Source organism: Elaeis guineensis, chromosome 14, assembly GCF_000442705.2.
Source record: "Elaeis guineensis isolate ETL-2024a chromosome 14, EG11, whole genome shotgun sequence".
Lineage (NCBI taxonomy): Eukaryota > Viridiplantae > Streptophyta > Magnoliopsida > Arecales > Arecaceae > Elaeis > Elaeis guineensis.
This window is the reverse complement of record NC_026006.2, coordinates 57,536,093-57,554,049: the sequence shown is the minus strand read 5'-3', so window position 1 is coordinate 57,554,049 and position 17,957 is coordinate 57,536,093. Positions and strand designations below refer to the sequence as shown.

Here is a 17,957-nt window from a genome sequence, read left to right as displayed (position 1 = left end):
CCGTGTGATGCACACGACTTAGACAATGACTATCTCTTGGAACTTTAAGAAAACTTCTTTCCTACGTTAGCCAAATCCTTAGGCTTCATAAGGATAGCCAAATCCCTTGTTATCTTGGCCTATTGGACCATAGGTTTAGGCTTGCTAGAGGAACCAAGTCATAGTTTCACAAGATTTAAGGAGTAGGTGTACATGCGGCCTTTAACCTAAATTAATTAAGCTTGTATATTGAATATTAAACTTAGTTCTGAAATTTGACCTTTTTTCTGCCATTTTTTCGGTATTCACTAGAAAATAATAATTTTTTCCTTCAAAATATTTATACATTACCATCACTACAGCAAAAGGTTTAGTTCTGTAGTGAATTTGGTGTGATGCAGGATGTTTGCCACCTTTGCAAACTACTAATTTTTAACCAATCTTGATCTTACCTTTAAATAAACATTTCGTTTTCTAAACTAAGGATAATGTCCACTTACTTTTCTCTGAACAATTTTTAGACTATTTATTAGATGTTTTATCCCATAACTCACGCTTGGATAAATGAATGAATTTTTAATATCAAACTTAGCTATTTTCTAAATTCAATAAGTTTAGAGTAAATCTTGGAGGGTTGTTTCCAATTTCTTAAGGATAATATACGTAATCAAAAGGTAAATTGGCCTACTGGCTGAATGGGAATTTTCACAATCTTCTTGTCCCAAAAAATCCATGGCTGGTGAGGTTGAAATCTGTGACTTTCTCGAATTCTGATGGAATTGGTCGAAGCTTGTTTATCAAAAGTTTAAAAGGAGTCTGGAAAGAGCCATCAATTCCAAACAAACCACGGTTTCAATAAACAACTGGTCAGGAGTTCCAATCAAAACTCTCAAAAATAAATACATATTTAAGAATTTGATGTTTATGCTTAGTCAAAGGCTCAAACCATCAACACTTCGAAAAGGAAAAGCACATTAGAATATATTTTTTAAGCTATCCAACATGTGATGCTTTGTTGTAATGTTAATTGCTTTACATGTCAATTCTATGTAATCTAGATGCATCTCTCACGTAGACTCATTGCACTCTGCCTCATTTCCTTTGTCAACGAACTTGTTTACAGAAGTACGGGATTAAAACAAGATGTTGCAAATCTGAGAGATTTTATTATCAAAGACAAGAGATCAAATTGGCAATCTATAGTCATGAAAGAATATAATTATTTTAAAATTTAATAATCTCGGCATTCTAAAGAATCATATCTATGTTTAGCAAACGAGCAAATCACAACAGATCTTTCAACAATACTTTCTTTTTCTCAGAAAAACTTTGAACAATAATTTCCCATGGAAAATAATCTACCACCCAAATTAAGGTTTCAATAACTCTGCCATGTAGTTATTTTCAGACCTAGAGTTATCATTACTCACCATAACTTACATAAAATAATTTCCAATTTAGCTTTTCTGTGAATAGTTTAAATTAAAATAATCATTTATTGTTGTCGTTATTATTAATTTTTTTTTCATTTGGGAAATTATTCTATTTAGATTGGTTTTATCTTTTATATTGCTTTAAAAAATCGATATAAAAAAAAAAATCTAATCCTACTAATACCGAGGATCAAATAATTGATATTGCTTCACTTCTAATTTTTAGCTATTATAACAGCTAATAATTAAATACAATTCATTTAATTCCAAAGATAAAACACCAAGTGACTATCTGCTTACTAACTTTAGCTCAGCAAGTTGGCATTTCTCTTTACTTGGGATAGGTATCATATCGAGTACAAAAGAAAACACACATCGTCAGTTGTTGTACAATCCTCAAGCTTTTTGAATAAAAAATTCTTTTGTGTTTGCCCCTTAATCATGTCCTTGCTAAAGTCTCAATGCAATTAGAGAAAAGAGGATAAAAGCAACCAATCTCCGCTATTTAAATTCTTGATATTTCTCCATGTGAAACCAGTTACTGGACATCTACCAATATTGGAGTGACAAACATTCCGCATGTAGTGGAGTCTACACATCTCCTGCATGTTGAATACCAGATCATGAGATCCAAATTAAAATATCGCATGCATTTTATCTTATGTAATTATGATTATTCAGGGAATCAGATGCTATGTTATTATCCAAATGTGAAATAATAATAATAACAACGATAGCCCGCATGCTAACAACCATTCACCATATGCTCTTCCCGTGGTATGGAATGTGATGCAATGATATCCATTCATAAAATCCATCATATAGTTTGCTTGGCTCCATGTTGGTTCCATCGATCATGAATTGGACAACATCAATATGTCAGCTTACTCAATGTAATCATGGAGAAATATACTTTACACCATATGCAACACATAGTGGTGCACCACACCAATCATCTTATTTCGTTCCTATGGATGCCATTCATCATGCACTCATCTTAAATTGCCGCCTCTCTCATCTCATCACTAATGTGGTGCACGTGGTGTAGGGTATAATTCCTTAATTGTTGTTGATGAATTTATGCAAAAATAGAACTTTGCGATTGGCAGGGAAATGAAATGAGCCAAAGAGGAATGGAACCGAATATCTCGTCTTACATCCGAAACCTACACGAACGAAGGAGATTTTCTTACTGTGAATGAGATACTAATAAGTCTTGTCGACTCTAGAGGCATTGCAAGCTCAGGTAGAAGTCTGCAGCGGAGATGCAGTTTAAACGCCAAGTATGGAGCTTAATGATCCTAAAACTCCTGCTGGATTGAGAGGTTTTAGAGATGGATTGTTTCTTCGTTAGCTTTATAAAATATAGTAACCAAAGAAATACAAGCCATAAAAAGTTTGGAGGTAGATTTTTTTTTTAGAAGCTTTTCATTAATAATGATGGTGACGATTGAGCTTCTTGTTTCACCAAAAGCAGGGTAGTGCAACATTTAATCTACTGGGTAAGCTAGAAGTAATAGAAAGCGTTAAAATGTAATTAAGCTTTAATAATATTTGAACACATTATCCAATGTATCCTGGTGGTTGATTATTTTCATTTGCGTAATTTGTTTATTGTAGACAGTTTCCTAGTTATGCGCATTGTTTTATGTCAATAGTGCTCAGAAATCTCTCCATCACTATATAATTTAGCTATTCTAGAATCCTAATATGACTTCTTTAATCAAGTGTATGAAGTTTACATGATTTGGTCTGTCCACAATCCATTGGTTCTCAGAGGCTGCACTGTTCGAAGAAGAGATGCATTCATTCAAATCTAATGCAATGGCTTGAGCACTTTGCCTAACATGTGGAAATATTAAATCTAGTAGACGTAGCAAATTCATACGTGGATTGCATTCATCTGACAGCTTAGCCGAGATGGATCTCGCTGTCGCGAGAGACTAATTTGTCATTGATCTCTTGTCAGTACCTCCTGTGCTTTGCTTGATGAGAAATAAAAAGAATGAACTTGCTGTCTGATAAGGAGGCAAACATACTTGCACCCATTAATAAAGCACAAGAGGCCAAAGTTCAATGCAGAATATGCTCTTTATAATTGTTGCCTTGTGGCATTCTTTAATCTATCAACCTTTTAGACTGTTAGGTAATAGAGAAGATATAGACAAATATGTGATCTCCTTATGAAAAATGCTCCGAATAAATGATATTTTTTAAGAAAAAATTGCTAACTGATGTGTCGATCTGATCTCTGGGTAAGTGGAGCATTAGCTTAGGTGATGTGCTCTTTGCAGGCTGGAAGTTTCAAGGTAGCTTCCAAAATAGAAGTGTTAGGTCAAGATCCAATTGCATCTTTCATACGAAACAATAATTCACCTTCTTTCGTGACATCAACAAACCAATAATTCATCTTGCAAACGGATGAAGATAGTCCGGAGTGCTTTTAGATCGGTGCGATGTGTGATCCAACAGTTGACGTCGCGAAAGAAGGTCAATCATTCCTTGCGTGCAACACAACCTGAACCTGTTGCGGTCATCCTTCCCTTTCTGCTTTGCCAATCTATGGTTTTACGAGGGAATTTTACAGTCGGCAACCTTTGAAATAAATATTAGACTCCGTAAAGTGGCTTTAGACACCCCAAGTGGCTGTAGCTATCATCAGAATGTTTGCAATTCCACCTGTTCCCACATAAGCCATTCTGACAGATAGGAATGGTATGATGGTAATAGTGATTTGGACTGTCCACATCGCTGAGCAGCGTTTCTGAGCGTCTCTGTGTATGTTTTATTGCAGGAAATGAGAGAAACAAACTCTTTGATAGGGAAGTCCACTATAACCATAGCACATTTACAAAGATAACTTCCACAAGTCCATTTCGAATTCTTGTCCTCTCTTATGGATGTCCAGCACCACACTCCAATCATTTGAGTTTATATGAGAGGCATTGGATGGATTTTAATGGTTTAATTGAACTCTTGAAGCATCATCGAATACAAGTGATTATGGGCCCAAGTGATATATATAATCAAACAGACATTAGAGTAGCATTTGGCATAGGTGCAAGAAAAGCTACGGTAGGTGGCATAGTCATACCAGGTATTTATGCCAGATTCTGTTTACTTATTAAACTTTTTTAGAGTAAATTGAAATTATAATAAACTACTAATTCTTTAGACATGGAAAAACTATCCATGGCCTGCTACAGTAGGCCATCGCAGTTTGTGCATGGTCACCCACTTTGAGAATACCACATGAAGACCATGAGTCTTGGATGATGAAAATGATGACACTTTTGTAAGAATATAACCCATCACATTATCAACTTAAGATAAGGCAGCAGTTTCCAACACATTGATCAGAAAGGTACATAACCCTATCGCCAACATATTCTGCTACCATTGACGTGCCAAAATATGCACAAAGAAAAATACTTCTCCGATGAAAAAGGATCTCAGCATATACTGACATGCCCCAACAAACAAAAGAGACGTGAGACAAAACCAATCGTGGATAGCAACATGATCAAATGGAGTTCCTTCTTATGTTATTACATTGCAATACTTGATTCATACTTTGCAGCTGCGACAAAGATGATCAATCCATTAACACAGTCAATGTCATGCAAAAATAATATGATAGATGCTTCAACACACTGCATGAGCAATCCCACAACTAATGAAATTTACATCAGCTCATGCTTATAACAGTGTTACAAAGGTTAGTTACAATGAGGCTTCCAAATATAACGAATTAAGATGAATCTAGTACGTTTGGCTCCAAAAAAAAAAAAAAAAAGCAAAGATCTTCTTCCTTGTTGGCCTTTCACATTGTCAATCAAGAGCCATATACTCTTTTGCAATAGTTGCCTGCACAATGCAATGCTCAAATTGCTAGTAGTTTTATATCCTCAAAGGCACAGCTGGCCTTATACAACGCATCCTCTATAGTTACTTTGCAAGAAAACCATTAATTTTTTGATTGAATTAAGGGTTGCCTAAGGAGCTTCCAGTTTCCCATGCCACTCTCCACCTAGAGATTTTTTGGTTCTTCAGTTCGTTCAGGTGCATCCTGAATATGCGAGGTAGATGAAGCCTCTCATTTCCAATGAAAAGAGAAATAAGACAGATGTAGAGCTCACCCAGTTCATGAACCGATATAAATATATAACCCAAAGTTCACACTATACTTTTGCGTATGTCTGAGGGTGCAGGAGTTGGACTGAAGGGGTTGGGATGAAAAGTTACCCCTCCATCATACACGCAATACTAAAATCATTTAAGCACCAAACTATCTACAATAATTGTTTACTTTGATGCATCAATCATCTACCATATAGATGAAATAATTTAAACTTACAAATTTCACCAAAGGAAGTCGTATACAAGGGTAAGCATTTTCAGTAATCAAACAACTTGGTTACCCTAATTTTTCTTTTTTTAATATACTGATGTGTTTGTGACAATATACACTTACACAAAGGCTGTTTTCAGGCAAGTAGTAGATTTTAGGTAACAATGATATGAACCGACATAATAAGCAGCCAAATAGAACAAGTCATGACACGATGGTATGACTCATATGTAAGAAAACTTAAAACAATCAGCTCATATATAAATCAATAATTAAAAATTACAAATTTCACTGAAAAAAGTATCCAAGGGTAAACTTTTTAAGACATCAAACCACCTAGCTCCCCTGCTAAACTTTTTTATTGATGTATTTGTGAGCTGTCAATACACATATGAGGCCGTGTTCTGGCAAGTGGTAAATTTTAATGAAGATGACAAAATGATATGAATCAAATGATGTGGAACCCAAAGGAACAGGTCATTTCAGTATAGAATTAATATATAATTTTATAATGTGTATGTGTGTAACTGGTTCTGTGGTACCGGACCATAACGCCCAGTGTGGAGTACAATATCATACTGTACAGTGGCAAATTCATACTCAGTTTGGGAGGCATACCGAATGTTGGATACCATAAATCGACCCATACCAACACTATACCAGCATGACACTAGTACGGGTACTGAAACCAGTATTGCAACAGCCTAAAAGCTGATCATGTCACATGTGACACATTTTAGAAAAACCAGAAGTATGTGTGTTCTCAAACTCTTAGCTGTAATTTCAGAATGATCCCATGAAGCAAAGCAGATATCTCATGCCAAAAAAAAAGTCTGAACAGTATGAAAATGGACACAATACTTACAACTAAGGATGCGTTTGGTTACATTTTTTGATTTTTGATTTTTAAAAAATACTTTTTATTTTTTTTGATTTTTGCTATTGAGTAAAAGCAAAAAAGAAAAAAGTATGTTTGGTAACTACGTTGCTATAAAGCAAAAAGCAACATTTGGGGATGGCAGGTGAAGAGCTCGACGAGGAAGAAGGATTCGAAAAGTGAGGGAGAAGAGGGTGGGGAGGTGAAGAGCTCGACGAGGGAAAAGGGTTCGGGCTCTTTATTTTTTGGTTTGGTGTTTTAGATGTGGAAAAGCAAAAAAAACAGAAAAGTAAGTTTTGGAAAGCAAAAAATTTTTGCTTTGCATATAAAGCAATTATTTTGATTATTTTGATTTTTGCTTTTTGCTTTTCATGATGTTACCAAACATTGCTTTTTGATTTTTGCTTTTTAAAAATCAAAAAGCAAAAAAAAAAAACTTTTTTAATGGCTAACCAAACGCACCCTAAGTCAGTGAGGCTCATTGTGACATCATCTTGTTGCATTTGAAGAGTGGTCCTTAGGTCCTTGAATTCCTAACAGTATAAGAAAATGAGTTAGCAAACACATACACAAACCACAAAATGAAAGATGAAGGATTCAATCAACTTACCGATCTCAGCCACTCAAGTTCAGTTTTCAGTGTCTTTTTGTACCCTGAAAGCTCCTGCATGTATTATCACAACTGAAATCAGATGAAAACATAACAAAACAATAAATTTAACCACACTAGAACTTTGACAATCAACATCAAAGAGGCTGCCTGACAAAATAGAGAGTGCTGAATACGAATTGCAAATAATGACTGCTTATACAAAGATCACAACTGAATGAGTACCTGCAAGGGCAAGACAACTTACACAGTATCTCCAAAAATTCTGACACCACATACGTGAGAAAAATAATCTGTAGATAAACTCCTTGTATGATGGGATCACCCATTACATAAAAGACTGAGCAATCAAGCATCAATCCTATGAATACTTGTCAGAGAACTATTTGTAAGCAACATGCAGTAGAAGTGCAAGAGAATTACAGGTAAACCAGCTATTACAGCCCAGAACAATGTTTACATTGCTCCCACAGGACCAAATCGCAAATTATCTTACCTACGAAAATATTCAAATGCCTCTATCTTTTGCATTGCCATGTGAACAAATGCACAGGAATATTTTGGCCCATGTGTCTCATCACATAACACAAAACATGAGTCTATCGTAGGATATACCAACCTCACTTGACAACTACTAGTTACACCTCTTCCTTTTCAAACCTATTCACAAGTTCAACCCTGCATTTCATATCTACCAAAAAATACCAACTAAACCTTTAAAACTAAGTCTCTGTCTCGATTCTATCTTAACCTAAAAGGTCCAAATCTTTCTTCCAAATATTCTCCTATTCAAACTTAGCTGTTTATTTCCACCTTTTTCCAGCACTTTAGAAAAACCTAGTCAAATATCATCCTCATCAAACAAGTCATCCCAGAGCTGGCCTCCAATTCAGCTCACCTCCTTTGAGCCATTTGGCATACTGTAGTCAAGAGCTTTTCTTAGCACCATATGCGAACATCAATATCATCTATATCATCAAAATCATGAAACTTATGAAGACTTACTTTTTTATCACTCATAACATCAACCACCCAAAAATCCCATCCTCCAAGCTTTATTTTCTGTTTCAGTACTTCAGCATTGTTTCAAAAGGCAGCTATAAAGGACAACTTCCTCCTGCCTATGCATGGGTGGTCCCCTTACAATATGAGACCTAGATCTACTTACAAAGCTAGGACAAATGGTAGGCACCTAGGCTTCCTAGAGAAACCTAGGCAAGCACTCCGTTACCGAGAGAGAAATTAGCAGTGATTTTATTCTCCCATCTTCCTGCTTCTCTTTCCCTTAAAAAAAAAACGACATTGCAAAAACCTAGGTGTGAAGGCCTTTATTCTCTCCGGTTCCTCCTTGGTGACATGAGAGCAACTAACAATAGCTACAGCCTAACATGAAAACATAGGAGATAAAAAATATGGAAAGAAGAACGGGGTACTATTTACATAGGCTAACCACCTAGGCGACCAAATGGTCCTTACTGCTTGGGCATTCCATACACTATACCCCCTAAAATTCTAAAATCCAACTTTGTAACTCAGGGTGCTCCATCCACAGCTACACAAACCTAGAATTTTAAACTTCTATAAATTAAGGTTTGTAGAAATACAATCAAAATTGGGTGTGGGAAGACACCTTTCATGTTCCAACGGATAGTGACTCTACAAATCTGAAGTCACCAACAATTAGTAAATTTTTGTCAGGGAGCCACTAAAACAAGTAAATTCTATCACATAAAGAGACAGATCCATAAAATCCAGGATACTTGTACCAACCTAATGCTTCTTGAGAACAAATTGGATGAAACTCAAGTAGTATTCCACATACCCAGGCCCCTCGCACATCTTATAACCCACCCCAACCCCACTCTTCATACACCAGTTAAAAAAAAAAAAAAAAAACCCACTATAAGTGAAAACGTATTCAGTTAAAGAGTGAAAATAAATCTGAATTTGAATATTTTTCACAAAATTTAAACCTAAAATTGCTTAATGATATATTAATGTAAACTTTTACTTTTCAAAAACAACCGTAGGAAAAATTTCAATTTAAGAACATTTTTTAATTTAAAAAAAGAACAGAAAAAGACACTTTTAAAATTCTAAATTTGTAGTAAGAAAACACTCACATCCTTGTAGGTCTTAACTTGTGTGTCCAACTTTGACCTCCAGTTTTGCAAGTTCTGCAGTAATGTATATCCCAACTAGCCAATCAGCTCCCCTGTTAACCTAATCCCAACCATAACACACTTCTTTCAGCTCTTCAAGTTTGAGCAGCAACTCCGACTGTGATTCATCCAATTCCTGGCCAGAGACCACATCAAATTAATAACCCGCTGAAAGAACCTCGAAACATTTCCCTAAAACACCAACATAAGAAACAAATTATTCAAAACGCACTGAACCTGGGTTTCCATTTCACCGCGATCCGAACCCTAGCGCTTGAAACTGGACCTTCTTCTGAGACCACACGCAACAGATCCACAGTACCTAATTAGCGGCCGTAAAACATTTAATACCAGACTAAAGTCCAAAGAGAGAAGAAAGATGGATCCGACAGCAAGAACACCAATCCAGGAATTTCTCCACAAATAGAAACATTTCATCTGGATCGAAGCGACGAAACTATGGAAGCTCACCGTGTGAGAGGGTAGAGCACCCACGGCCGGCGAAGAAGGAGCTGGATCGGCGTCCGCCATCAGAGCTCCTCTTCTAGGGTGAGGGTTTTTACCTTTTTTACCTTCTTCTTTTTCCTTCCTTGCCCTTTCTTCACCGCGCGAGTTCGCGAAGACTTGATTTTTCTTGAGAAATTTTAGGCCGGAAAGCCCAATGGGCCCAATAAAATGACAACAGGGCTGTTAAGGCCTCTGGGTCTACAAATTAGGCTAGGTCTAAGTCTGACCAATTGGTTTTGATTGGGTTAAGCTTGGGTCTGAATTTATTTATGGATAACTGGTTAATCTTTTTTAAAAAATGAATATAATTCAACCAACATGTGTAGATTTTAGCTGGACAATCAGGAGGTGTTTGGTTCATAACTAAAATCGAAATGAGAATAAAAATCGGAATGATTTGGAATCGAAATCGGAATGACCAAACCCTTCAAAATGTTTGGTTCGTGACCGAAATCAGAATCGGATATTTGCACAATATGCATTGCATTTTACGTCTCATACATTTCTATTTTATGTCTAGTCTAATTTAATTGGCATGGCTTAATATACTGTAAATAATGAGTAAGTAGGATCTGTTAAATTAGACACCTTGACTCAAGTATTTGAAAGAGAGAACATGTTTATCACTGGATACTGTGATTGCAATATATGGCCGATAGATAATGCGCTCGCGAAAATACTCTCTTGTATCTCACTCATGGGTAGGCGTTGTATATTTCACGGCCGTGCAAACGATGCTTCAAGATCTGTGTAAACTGATGAACGAGAGAGTTTCGAATGCTTTGAGAGTTGTGTGGAGAGTGATCTAATGGACAACATCACAAAGGAAGATTAATCATTCTTCCACACGGAAGGTACAACCTGACCCCCTCACTCTTTCACAGGTTCTACACTTGAATCTGATTGCTTCGAAGGGCTACAGCTAGTTGCCATCGGCTCTCTAGTTTAAAAAGGTCTGCAGCTCAAACATTAAAAGTGGTGTTGCCATTTCTCGTAAGAGAAAATAATAATAATAATAACAAAAGAAAAATTTGGAAGTGAGTTTATGTTTGGTATAACAAAAGCTTGATTTTGGAGGTCAGTGGAAGCTATTTTGCTAGTCAAATGATCATGTCCAAACATTCTCAGCTGTGCTCGGGTATATTGACAAAGTTTGAATGCAATGACTTTCATGGATCATAAAAGTCACATGCTATGAGAGAACAATGTACATAAATATATATCTAAAAAATTCATCCACATACACATATATTACATATGAATGTATATATACATATACATCTATATGTGTACATAGAGTTGAACTATATTTTAAGTTAACTACTTGTAAAAGGAGTTAGTGATTTTAAAATCAATGACAGACCATCTAAATTGAAGATGCAAACCATTGATTTGATCTATGTTTAAAAAAATCTAAAAGAAAATTCATATATTTGATGGTCTCTAACTTATGCATCAAGTTGGTAGAAAAATGGACGGTAATCAATTGTACTAGTATCGTAAAACCTATAATATGGCATGTAAATTGAAAATCTACTATGTCATTCTGGTCAAATATATCCTATGCTTACATGCTTAAGTAGCCTTTAGGGGGGGCAACATAGAGAAATAGATGAATTAGGCTTCATGTATTTGAATAGAGATGCTCTACAGTGCATGCTTTGCATCAAAGAAGGCTATATATAACCCTTAAAAGCCGCCACATCATCCCATTGCAGAGGCAGATGGCATTTGGCATTCCATCATGATGTGTTACATTTGACACCCAACTTGACATACACATCATGTTTGATGGTTATTTATCTCTATGATAGGATGATGTGTGGCTATCAAGGAGTATTGTACAGTCTTTGTGGTGCAAAATATGCACCATAGAGGATCTAAACTTATGTATTTATGCTTTCACATTAACATGCTATGCTCATGGATAATTTCTTAAATGCAAACTTTGATGGGTGGTGAGCAGACTTGATTAGGATGTTGCAGCTGGTTCATCATTTAAAATTTTGAAAATCATATTGTTCATGCTTCCAGCAAATGGTTAAACATGTCCTGTTGCTTGCCCCGAACTAAAAATGTGTGAAAATGATAATCTTCACTAAACAATCCTTAAACTACACTCACATATGGCTCGACGGGAATTCTTTGGCCATCATTAAGTGATTCAATGCTAGTAAGGAAGAACTCTTTGTTTATCACCTTAATTTATTGGATATCAAGAAGATGGAGGAGCTACATGCCTACTTTCATGTTCTTGTTATGGACTCACAGTTCAAAAGTTGAATCTATTAGGAGAAGGATCAATCTAAGCTAGTAAATACATGTGGTACCTCTTTTGTTAGTGAATGTGTGACCATAACAATCTTCTCCATCCAATCTTGTGACACTTTCATTATGGTTAGCTTGTACTTAAGAAAGGGAGGTCCATCCATATGTAGGGTCCTTCTTGACCCTACCAAGTCCTCCTTGACCTTAGTAATATTTGTGAGGGGTCCTCATGAGTAATGAGTTTAGCTTTAATATCACTTATTATGGACTCATAACCCAAAAGTTTAAGTTGTTAGAAAGAAGATTGATCCAAACTAATGAAAAAAGATGGCACATTTTTTGTCAGTCAATATGGAGTCAAAAGCTATATGCTCTCACCAGAGTTGATCATGGGCTAGGCCTCGGGCCTAAATTCTATTTATTTTTAATTTGACTTCAAGTCGGGCTTATATAAAATTTGACATTTTCTAGCCTCAAGCCCGGCCAATGATCAACTTGAGCTCCTACTTGGTAATCTATAAGCTGCTTCTTGTTATGGGTTCCATCCCCCAAGCTCTGTATGTGAAAGGAGGTTTTGAGAAATAATAGTTTCACATTAAATAGGTTAAAGACTCTTATGGTGCTCATATACTCTTGGCTCATCCACCTAAATATTCGGGTTTTTAGATAGGATCTTAACACATGTTACCCATACTTATCATGAAGGTAATCAACCTATGGAGTGGTCAGGTATGAAATGTTTAAGAAGACAAGTTAAGCTCTCTTGGGCTACTATGGTTTTCTTTCTTTACCTCTTTCAGTTGCTAGAGCTCATGCCTATTGTTATTCCTCTCCTAGAGGTTTAAACTTTCAGGTGAGGTCGATCTTCTAATCCATCCCAAAAGGAATCGAATGATAGATAGTCCCATGAATTAGCATTCGAGGTAAAAAAATAATCAATATGGCATTTAAATTTGTCCAAAGAAAGCCAATGAGGCTTACTTTGTGCTAGTGATTAGGCATGAGGAAATATAAGATTGGGGCCACGCTAAGTTCAGTGTCACAAGAGGTGCAAATGAAGGCCGAGTCAACTAGGAAATGATCCGAGATGCGAGCTCAACCAAGAAATAAGCCAAGCTCAAACACATCTCAGAGCGAAGGTCAGCTTGACTTGATTAAAACTTGGATTAGTGCTTAACCGAGCTGTTATGTGGAGCGTAGCTCGAACCTGAGCTGAGCTCGAGCAGCTTATTCAGAAACCAAGATATGTCTGAATAGCTCGGTACCGGGCTCAACTCTTCTCGTTAACTTGCACCTTTGAATGTCACTAGAACCTGAAAGATTTGTAAGACTGAGACAAGATCGAGGTTTAGCAGGGGAGCACTGCTACGTTAACATGCACAAGGTTGCTTGTTGACGTGGCAGTGCATGACCGGCTACTCATATGGCCTATTGGTCCATTCACAAGACACATGGCCAATTATGTGGTGTCCCATAGGATGGGGATACAGGATGGGGAACCCCACAAGTCTAAATTTTTAAAATTAAAACACCATGCATATCGGCAAAAGCATAAATGTAAAGACTATCAAATGCATAATATGTACTCATAGCCATGTGCCATGATTAAATCCAACTTTGTCTCGAGGGACATGCGACCATAAAAGATGGAAAATTCGTTGACAAGAGGCATCCTAACATATTAATCCATTGCATTGTGCTCAAACAATCAAAGCCATTTCAACAATTTGGCCTGCCAACCTGCCTAACCTTTAATCCGGTCACATTTAAATATTGAGGCTTCTTGAGCCCAAGGCTAATGGAATCTTATTATTAATCTTAACTCTATAATGATAAGCTTCCTCCATCTTGTTCCTCACACGTAACTTCCAAAAGAAGCAAGCACTAGTACATAATTTAAGGTGCGAACCGAAAAGCATCGAAGAATAAGAAGGCCCTTACAGATCTAACTAGGGACATAAAGGGGGAATGGTTCCGTGTTTGTCCACAAAGAGACTAAATTATATAAATCAGGAATAATTTTCATCATTAGCTACTAATGATGACGTCGGAGGTTATATTTATATGATGGAATCTCCAAGTGATTTGAGCATCTTGTGAAAGGCAAGAGCCCTAATTTCGGAAGGAACAAATACCCTTCCTTTATAATGTGGGGATTATAAAATGGTTAAGTGTCATAGCAAATAAAATAGAGAGTGGATGCCCTTTTCCTCGAGAAGTAACCCTCCTTTTCCCCCTTGTTATCTCTCCTAGTTTTGTGTCCTTTTGCGGGCTCCAATAGTTAGCTGAAAGGCCTAATTAGGGTTAGTGGACTTATAACAGCTAAACAAGATCATTAAGAATAATCCATAATAATTTGTGAATATTGAGCTTGGAGTAAGCCAACATTTGTCAAATACTTCATATGTATTACTGGGCTTTTAGAAGGGAAAACTCTCTATAGAATCTTGGTAAGATATATGGCTTATATGCTTTTGTTATTTCATGTTAGTTCTCACCGTTCCATGCCTAACCTGACTTTACGTATTTGGATGTCAATTCTATGCCAAAAACTTTAGCTCTAATTCTCAATCAAGTTGTGTAGTAATCTTGGCCTATAACCTCCTCTTCTTGGGGGAGATGTGAACCACGTCATGCATTAATCTTGTCACTTGATCTAACTTCACTTTCTACTACATTATATTTATTGTATAATTGAACTCAAACATCTTTTATATTGTGGTAAAGCCCCACCTTGTGATCTAATCATAGATAAAGAAAGTTTTCCTTTAACGAATCAACTCGAATCTCTCAAAAAAAAATTAGAAGAAGATGAAAGAATTATTAAAGTAGGACTTAAATCACCATTTCTTTTATTGATTGATCTAAAATCAAAATCCACGATCTTTATTTATAATGAGATTTGATTTGCATAATTTGGATCCGATTCTTCTTTTTTTTATAATAGGACTCTTTTATCTAAAAGAGACACTAGCAATAGAAATTAACTCGAATAAGCTAAAATTTTTCAGAAGGTAGATTTCTACTTCTACATCAATTTCATCTTTTGTCTGATTTTTTTTTTTGAATTGAAAGATATATGTCCAACCAAAATCTTATTCAAAAAGAAAATTTTTAGTTTGATCGATCCATTTTAGACTCCAAATAATAGAATTTAGATCTGATCGCTAGGGGCGCCGTCCTTGAAGAGTAGTATGCTACATCATAAATCTTGAAAAACTATTCAATTTTTTTTTAAAAAAAAAGAAAGATCATCTTAATCATATATTGTACGTCTAAATTATGGCTTCCGAAAGTTTGGCCCATGACTCGATTTTCTGATATTATGGATTTTATTTTTGGATCATATCCGGTCCTGTTTATAGTGATCAAAATGATCCACATCAAATTTGAGGATCTTTCTGAATCATCTTGCATGTTTTTAATATCAAACTTAGCATCATTCTACTGGACCCAATTGTTCGAGTTTTACTACAACGCCTAAGGAAGATTCTAGCTCTGACGTTGTTAACGACTAGAGGTTCAACGAAGTCTCATTCCGAGTTTAGAAAAGATGGAGGCTGGCTTGTCAACGATGGAAAGAGCCCATCATCAGAATCTACTTGTGGGAGAAAATGAGACCAGCCGTTCCAATTAGCTCCATGCGAGCATAAAGGATGATGCTTGCCTTCCGCCTATAGACGGGTCCAAAAATTAGCTTAGCTACTTCTATATGGAGAGGAAGTGGGAAACCAATCTTAGGTGTAAAAATAAAGGCCGGGAACAAAAATTTCTGCGGGCAAAAAGTTTGGTGCATGGTATATAATGCGTTTATCCAATCATTAGTTACTTCACCTTCTTTCTCTCCATATCATTCGGACCATTGACGAGGACTGTTATGGCTGCATGCAAACCTACACCATGACATTTTTCTTTTGGCAAATCTATGTCGAATTTTGGTGTAACAAAAAGGGAGGCATCATATCTTGCAGAGAATTTGACTCTTAATATCCAACTCCAGTAAACATTTTTCCATCATTTAACTTAGCCGGAAAAAGGTGCAAGATAGCCAAGGTACGTTAATATGTTTTCTTGACAAAGAAATAACTGCATGAGAGTCGTAGAAGGGAAGAAAGTATGACCATGTAATTGCGTCACTCTATGTGCACGCCGTCGTAAAGATGAAGCCTAACGAATTGTGAAAATAAATAAATAATTTGATTCTTGGAAATTTCAATCTCACTCGATTGGTGCTGCATTGTTTGTTTTTCCACCTTTTTAGATGGACATATCAGGATTTTTGAAAGGAGGAACAGGAAACTACTTAGTAATTGTCTGTTGCCTTCAATGAGATTTATGCTAACATGGCAAAGCGACATAATATTACAAGTGAAGTCTGTGATAAGGCAATAAAAACAGAGTAGTGGAATCTTTTCATATTTTCTGTCTTAATATCATGTTCTTTTTGAAGAAATAGTTGTATCCTATTAAGTCAGCTATGTCCATTCAGATGGGTCGCACTAGTCAAGTTAAATATATATGTGACCTAAATTTAAGTGAAAAAGTGAAAGGAGGAACCGAACTCGGGATAAGGTTCATAGCTAGGGACATTTTCCTAGAAGGATTTGCTCAAGAGAGAGAATCTCTACGGTTTTTGGCGCACAAATCTTGGCACCATAACCTAAATAATATCCTCTGCATTTCTTTGTCCCAACGATGTCATGGTAATGAGGGAAAAGGTTAGACCAATTGGTTGTCAGATCCAGATATCTAGACCTGGGTTGCCAGCCTATTCTATGATGATCTATTGGTTAGGTTTTAGGTTGGTACTCAGAAAGAAATTATTAGTTGAATCAGATTCACCATTGAGCTGATGAAAAAAACAGTAGAGAAGTAAAGAGAGTCAAGGTGACCTTTTTGTCCGTACTGCTTTTTGATTACCGGTCCATTAACTCAGCAATGGACCTGATCCAATCAAATATTTCTTAAGTAACATATTTCACTCCCCATCTAATATGCTCTTACGAAGAACAGTGAAATATTGATGAGATGCATCCCATATTCTCTCTAAAATTAAAAAAAAAAAAAAAACAATAAAACCGAACGACAAGTGACATGGAAGGTAAGATTGTAAAATCTAAAAATCATATTTAGTTGCTTCAAATTTTTAGACCACTCTATCAAATGAATCCCTATGACATATTTTCTTAAGTTACATGCTTAGAAAGGTCCAAAGAGCTCAAGGACTAAATTAGGATAGTGTATCAGCTATCATTCTTCCTTGTGTTGTTAGCTCCTGTTACTTATTATTTGCTTTGAGTGACTTGTCATATCATAATAACGATTCCTCGAATTAAAAAAGCCCTCACCAGTTTCAAAACAAACGTGGACATGCACTAATTGTCTCCACGACAATGCCCATGCAAGGGCTATAGTGTGCCAATTAGATATGGCCGAAGATAAGAAATTAGTGCACTTTATTACAATAAAAAAATTGAAAATCTGCAAACTTCTCATGGAGTCTCATATCTTAAAATTATTGGAACTTCTACAAGTAATTGAACTCCCTCATTGATTAATTGTAGAAATAAAAAATGAAGGAAAACCTCTCTCATTGGTTCCAAGGTCTAAATTCATATTTAGTAGACTTATCTCAACCAGGTGTCTATATATATATATATATATATATAAGTTATTCTCAAGAACCCACTAGAGGAATGCTTTGATGCTCTGGGCAATGACTTTAAAGTTCAAATCTTGGTCTGGTTCCCCAAGGACAGCGACGAGAGAT

The 17,957-nt window shown here is 36.1% G+C and overlaps 1 protein-coding gene across 6 annotated transcripts; it reads right to left on the bottom strand.

Moving 5' to 3' along the window:
• Positions 1 to 5,030: 5,030 nt before the first annotated feature.
• LOC114914799 (uncharacterized) lies at positions 5,031 to 10,053 on the bottom strand. Of its 6 annotated transcripts, XR_012136887.1 has the most exons (6): positions 9,884 to 10,041; positions 9,650 to 9,734; positions 9,374 to 9,548; positions 7,251 to 7,304; positions 7,103 to 7,173; positions 5,031 to 5,481 (listed from the first exon to the last, which is right to left on the bottom strand). XR_012136887.1 is itself a non-coding variant. In XM_073248749.1 (4 exons), exons 1-4 carry the CDS (start codon positions 9,941 to 9,943, stop codon positions 5,397 to 5,399), a joined length of 270 nt encoding a protein of 89 aa, XP_073104850.1. In that variant the 5' UTR covers positions 9,944 to 10,053; the 3' UTR covers positions 5,031 to 5,396. The 6 variants fall into 6 exon arrangements, 1 of the variants encoding a protein (XP_073104850.1); XR_012136889.1 differs by having other exon boundaries at positions 5,031 to 7,173; positions 9,650 to 9,704; positions 9,884 to 10,046; XR_012136886.1 differs by having other exon boundaries at positions 5,031 to 7,173.
• Between the last annotated feature and the right edge of the window lie 7,904 nt (positions 10,054 to 17,957).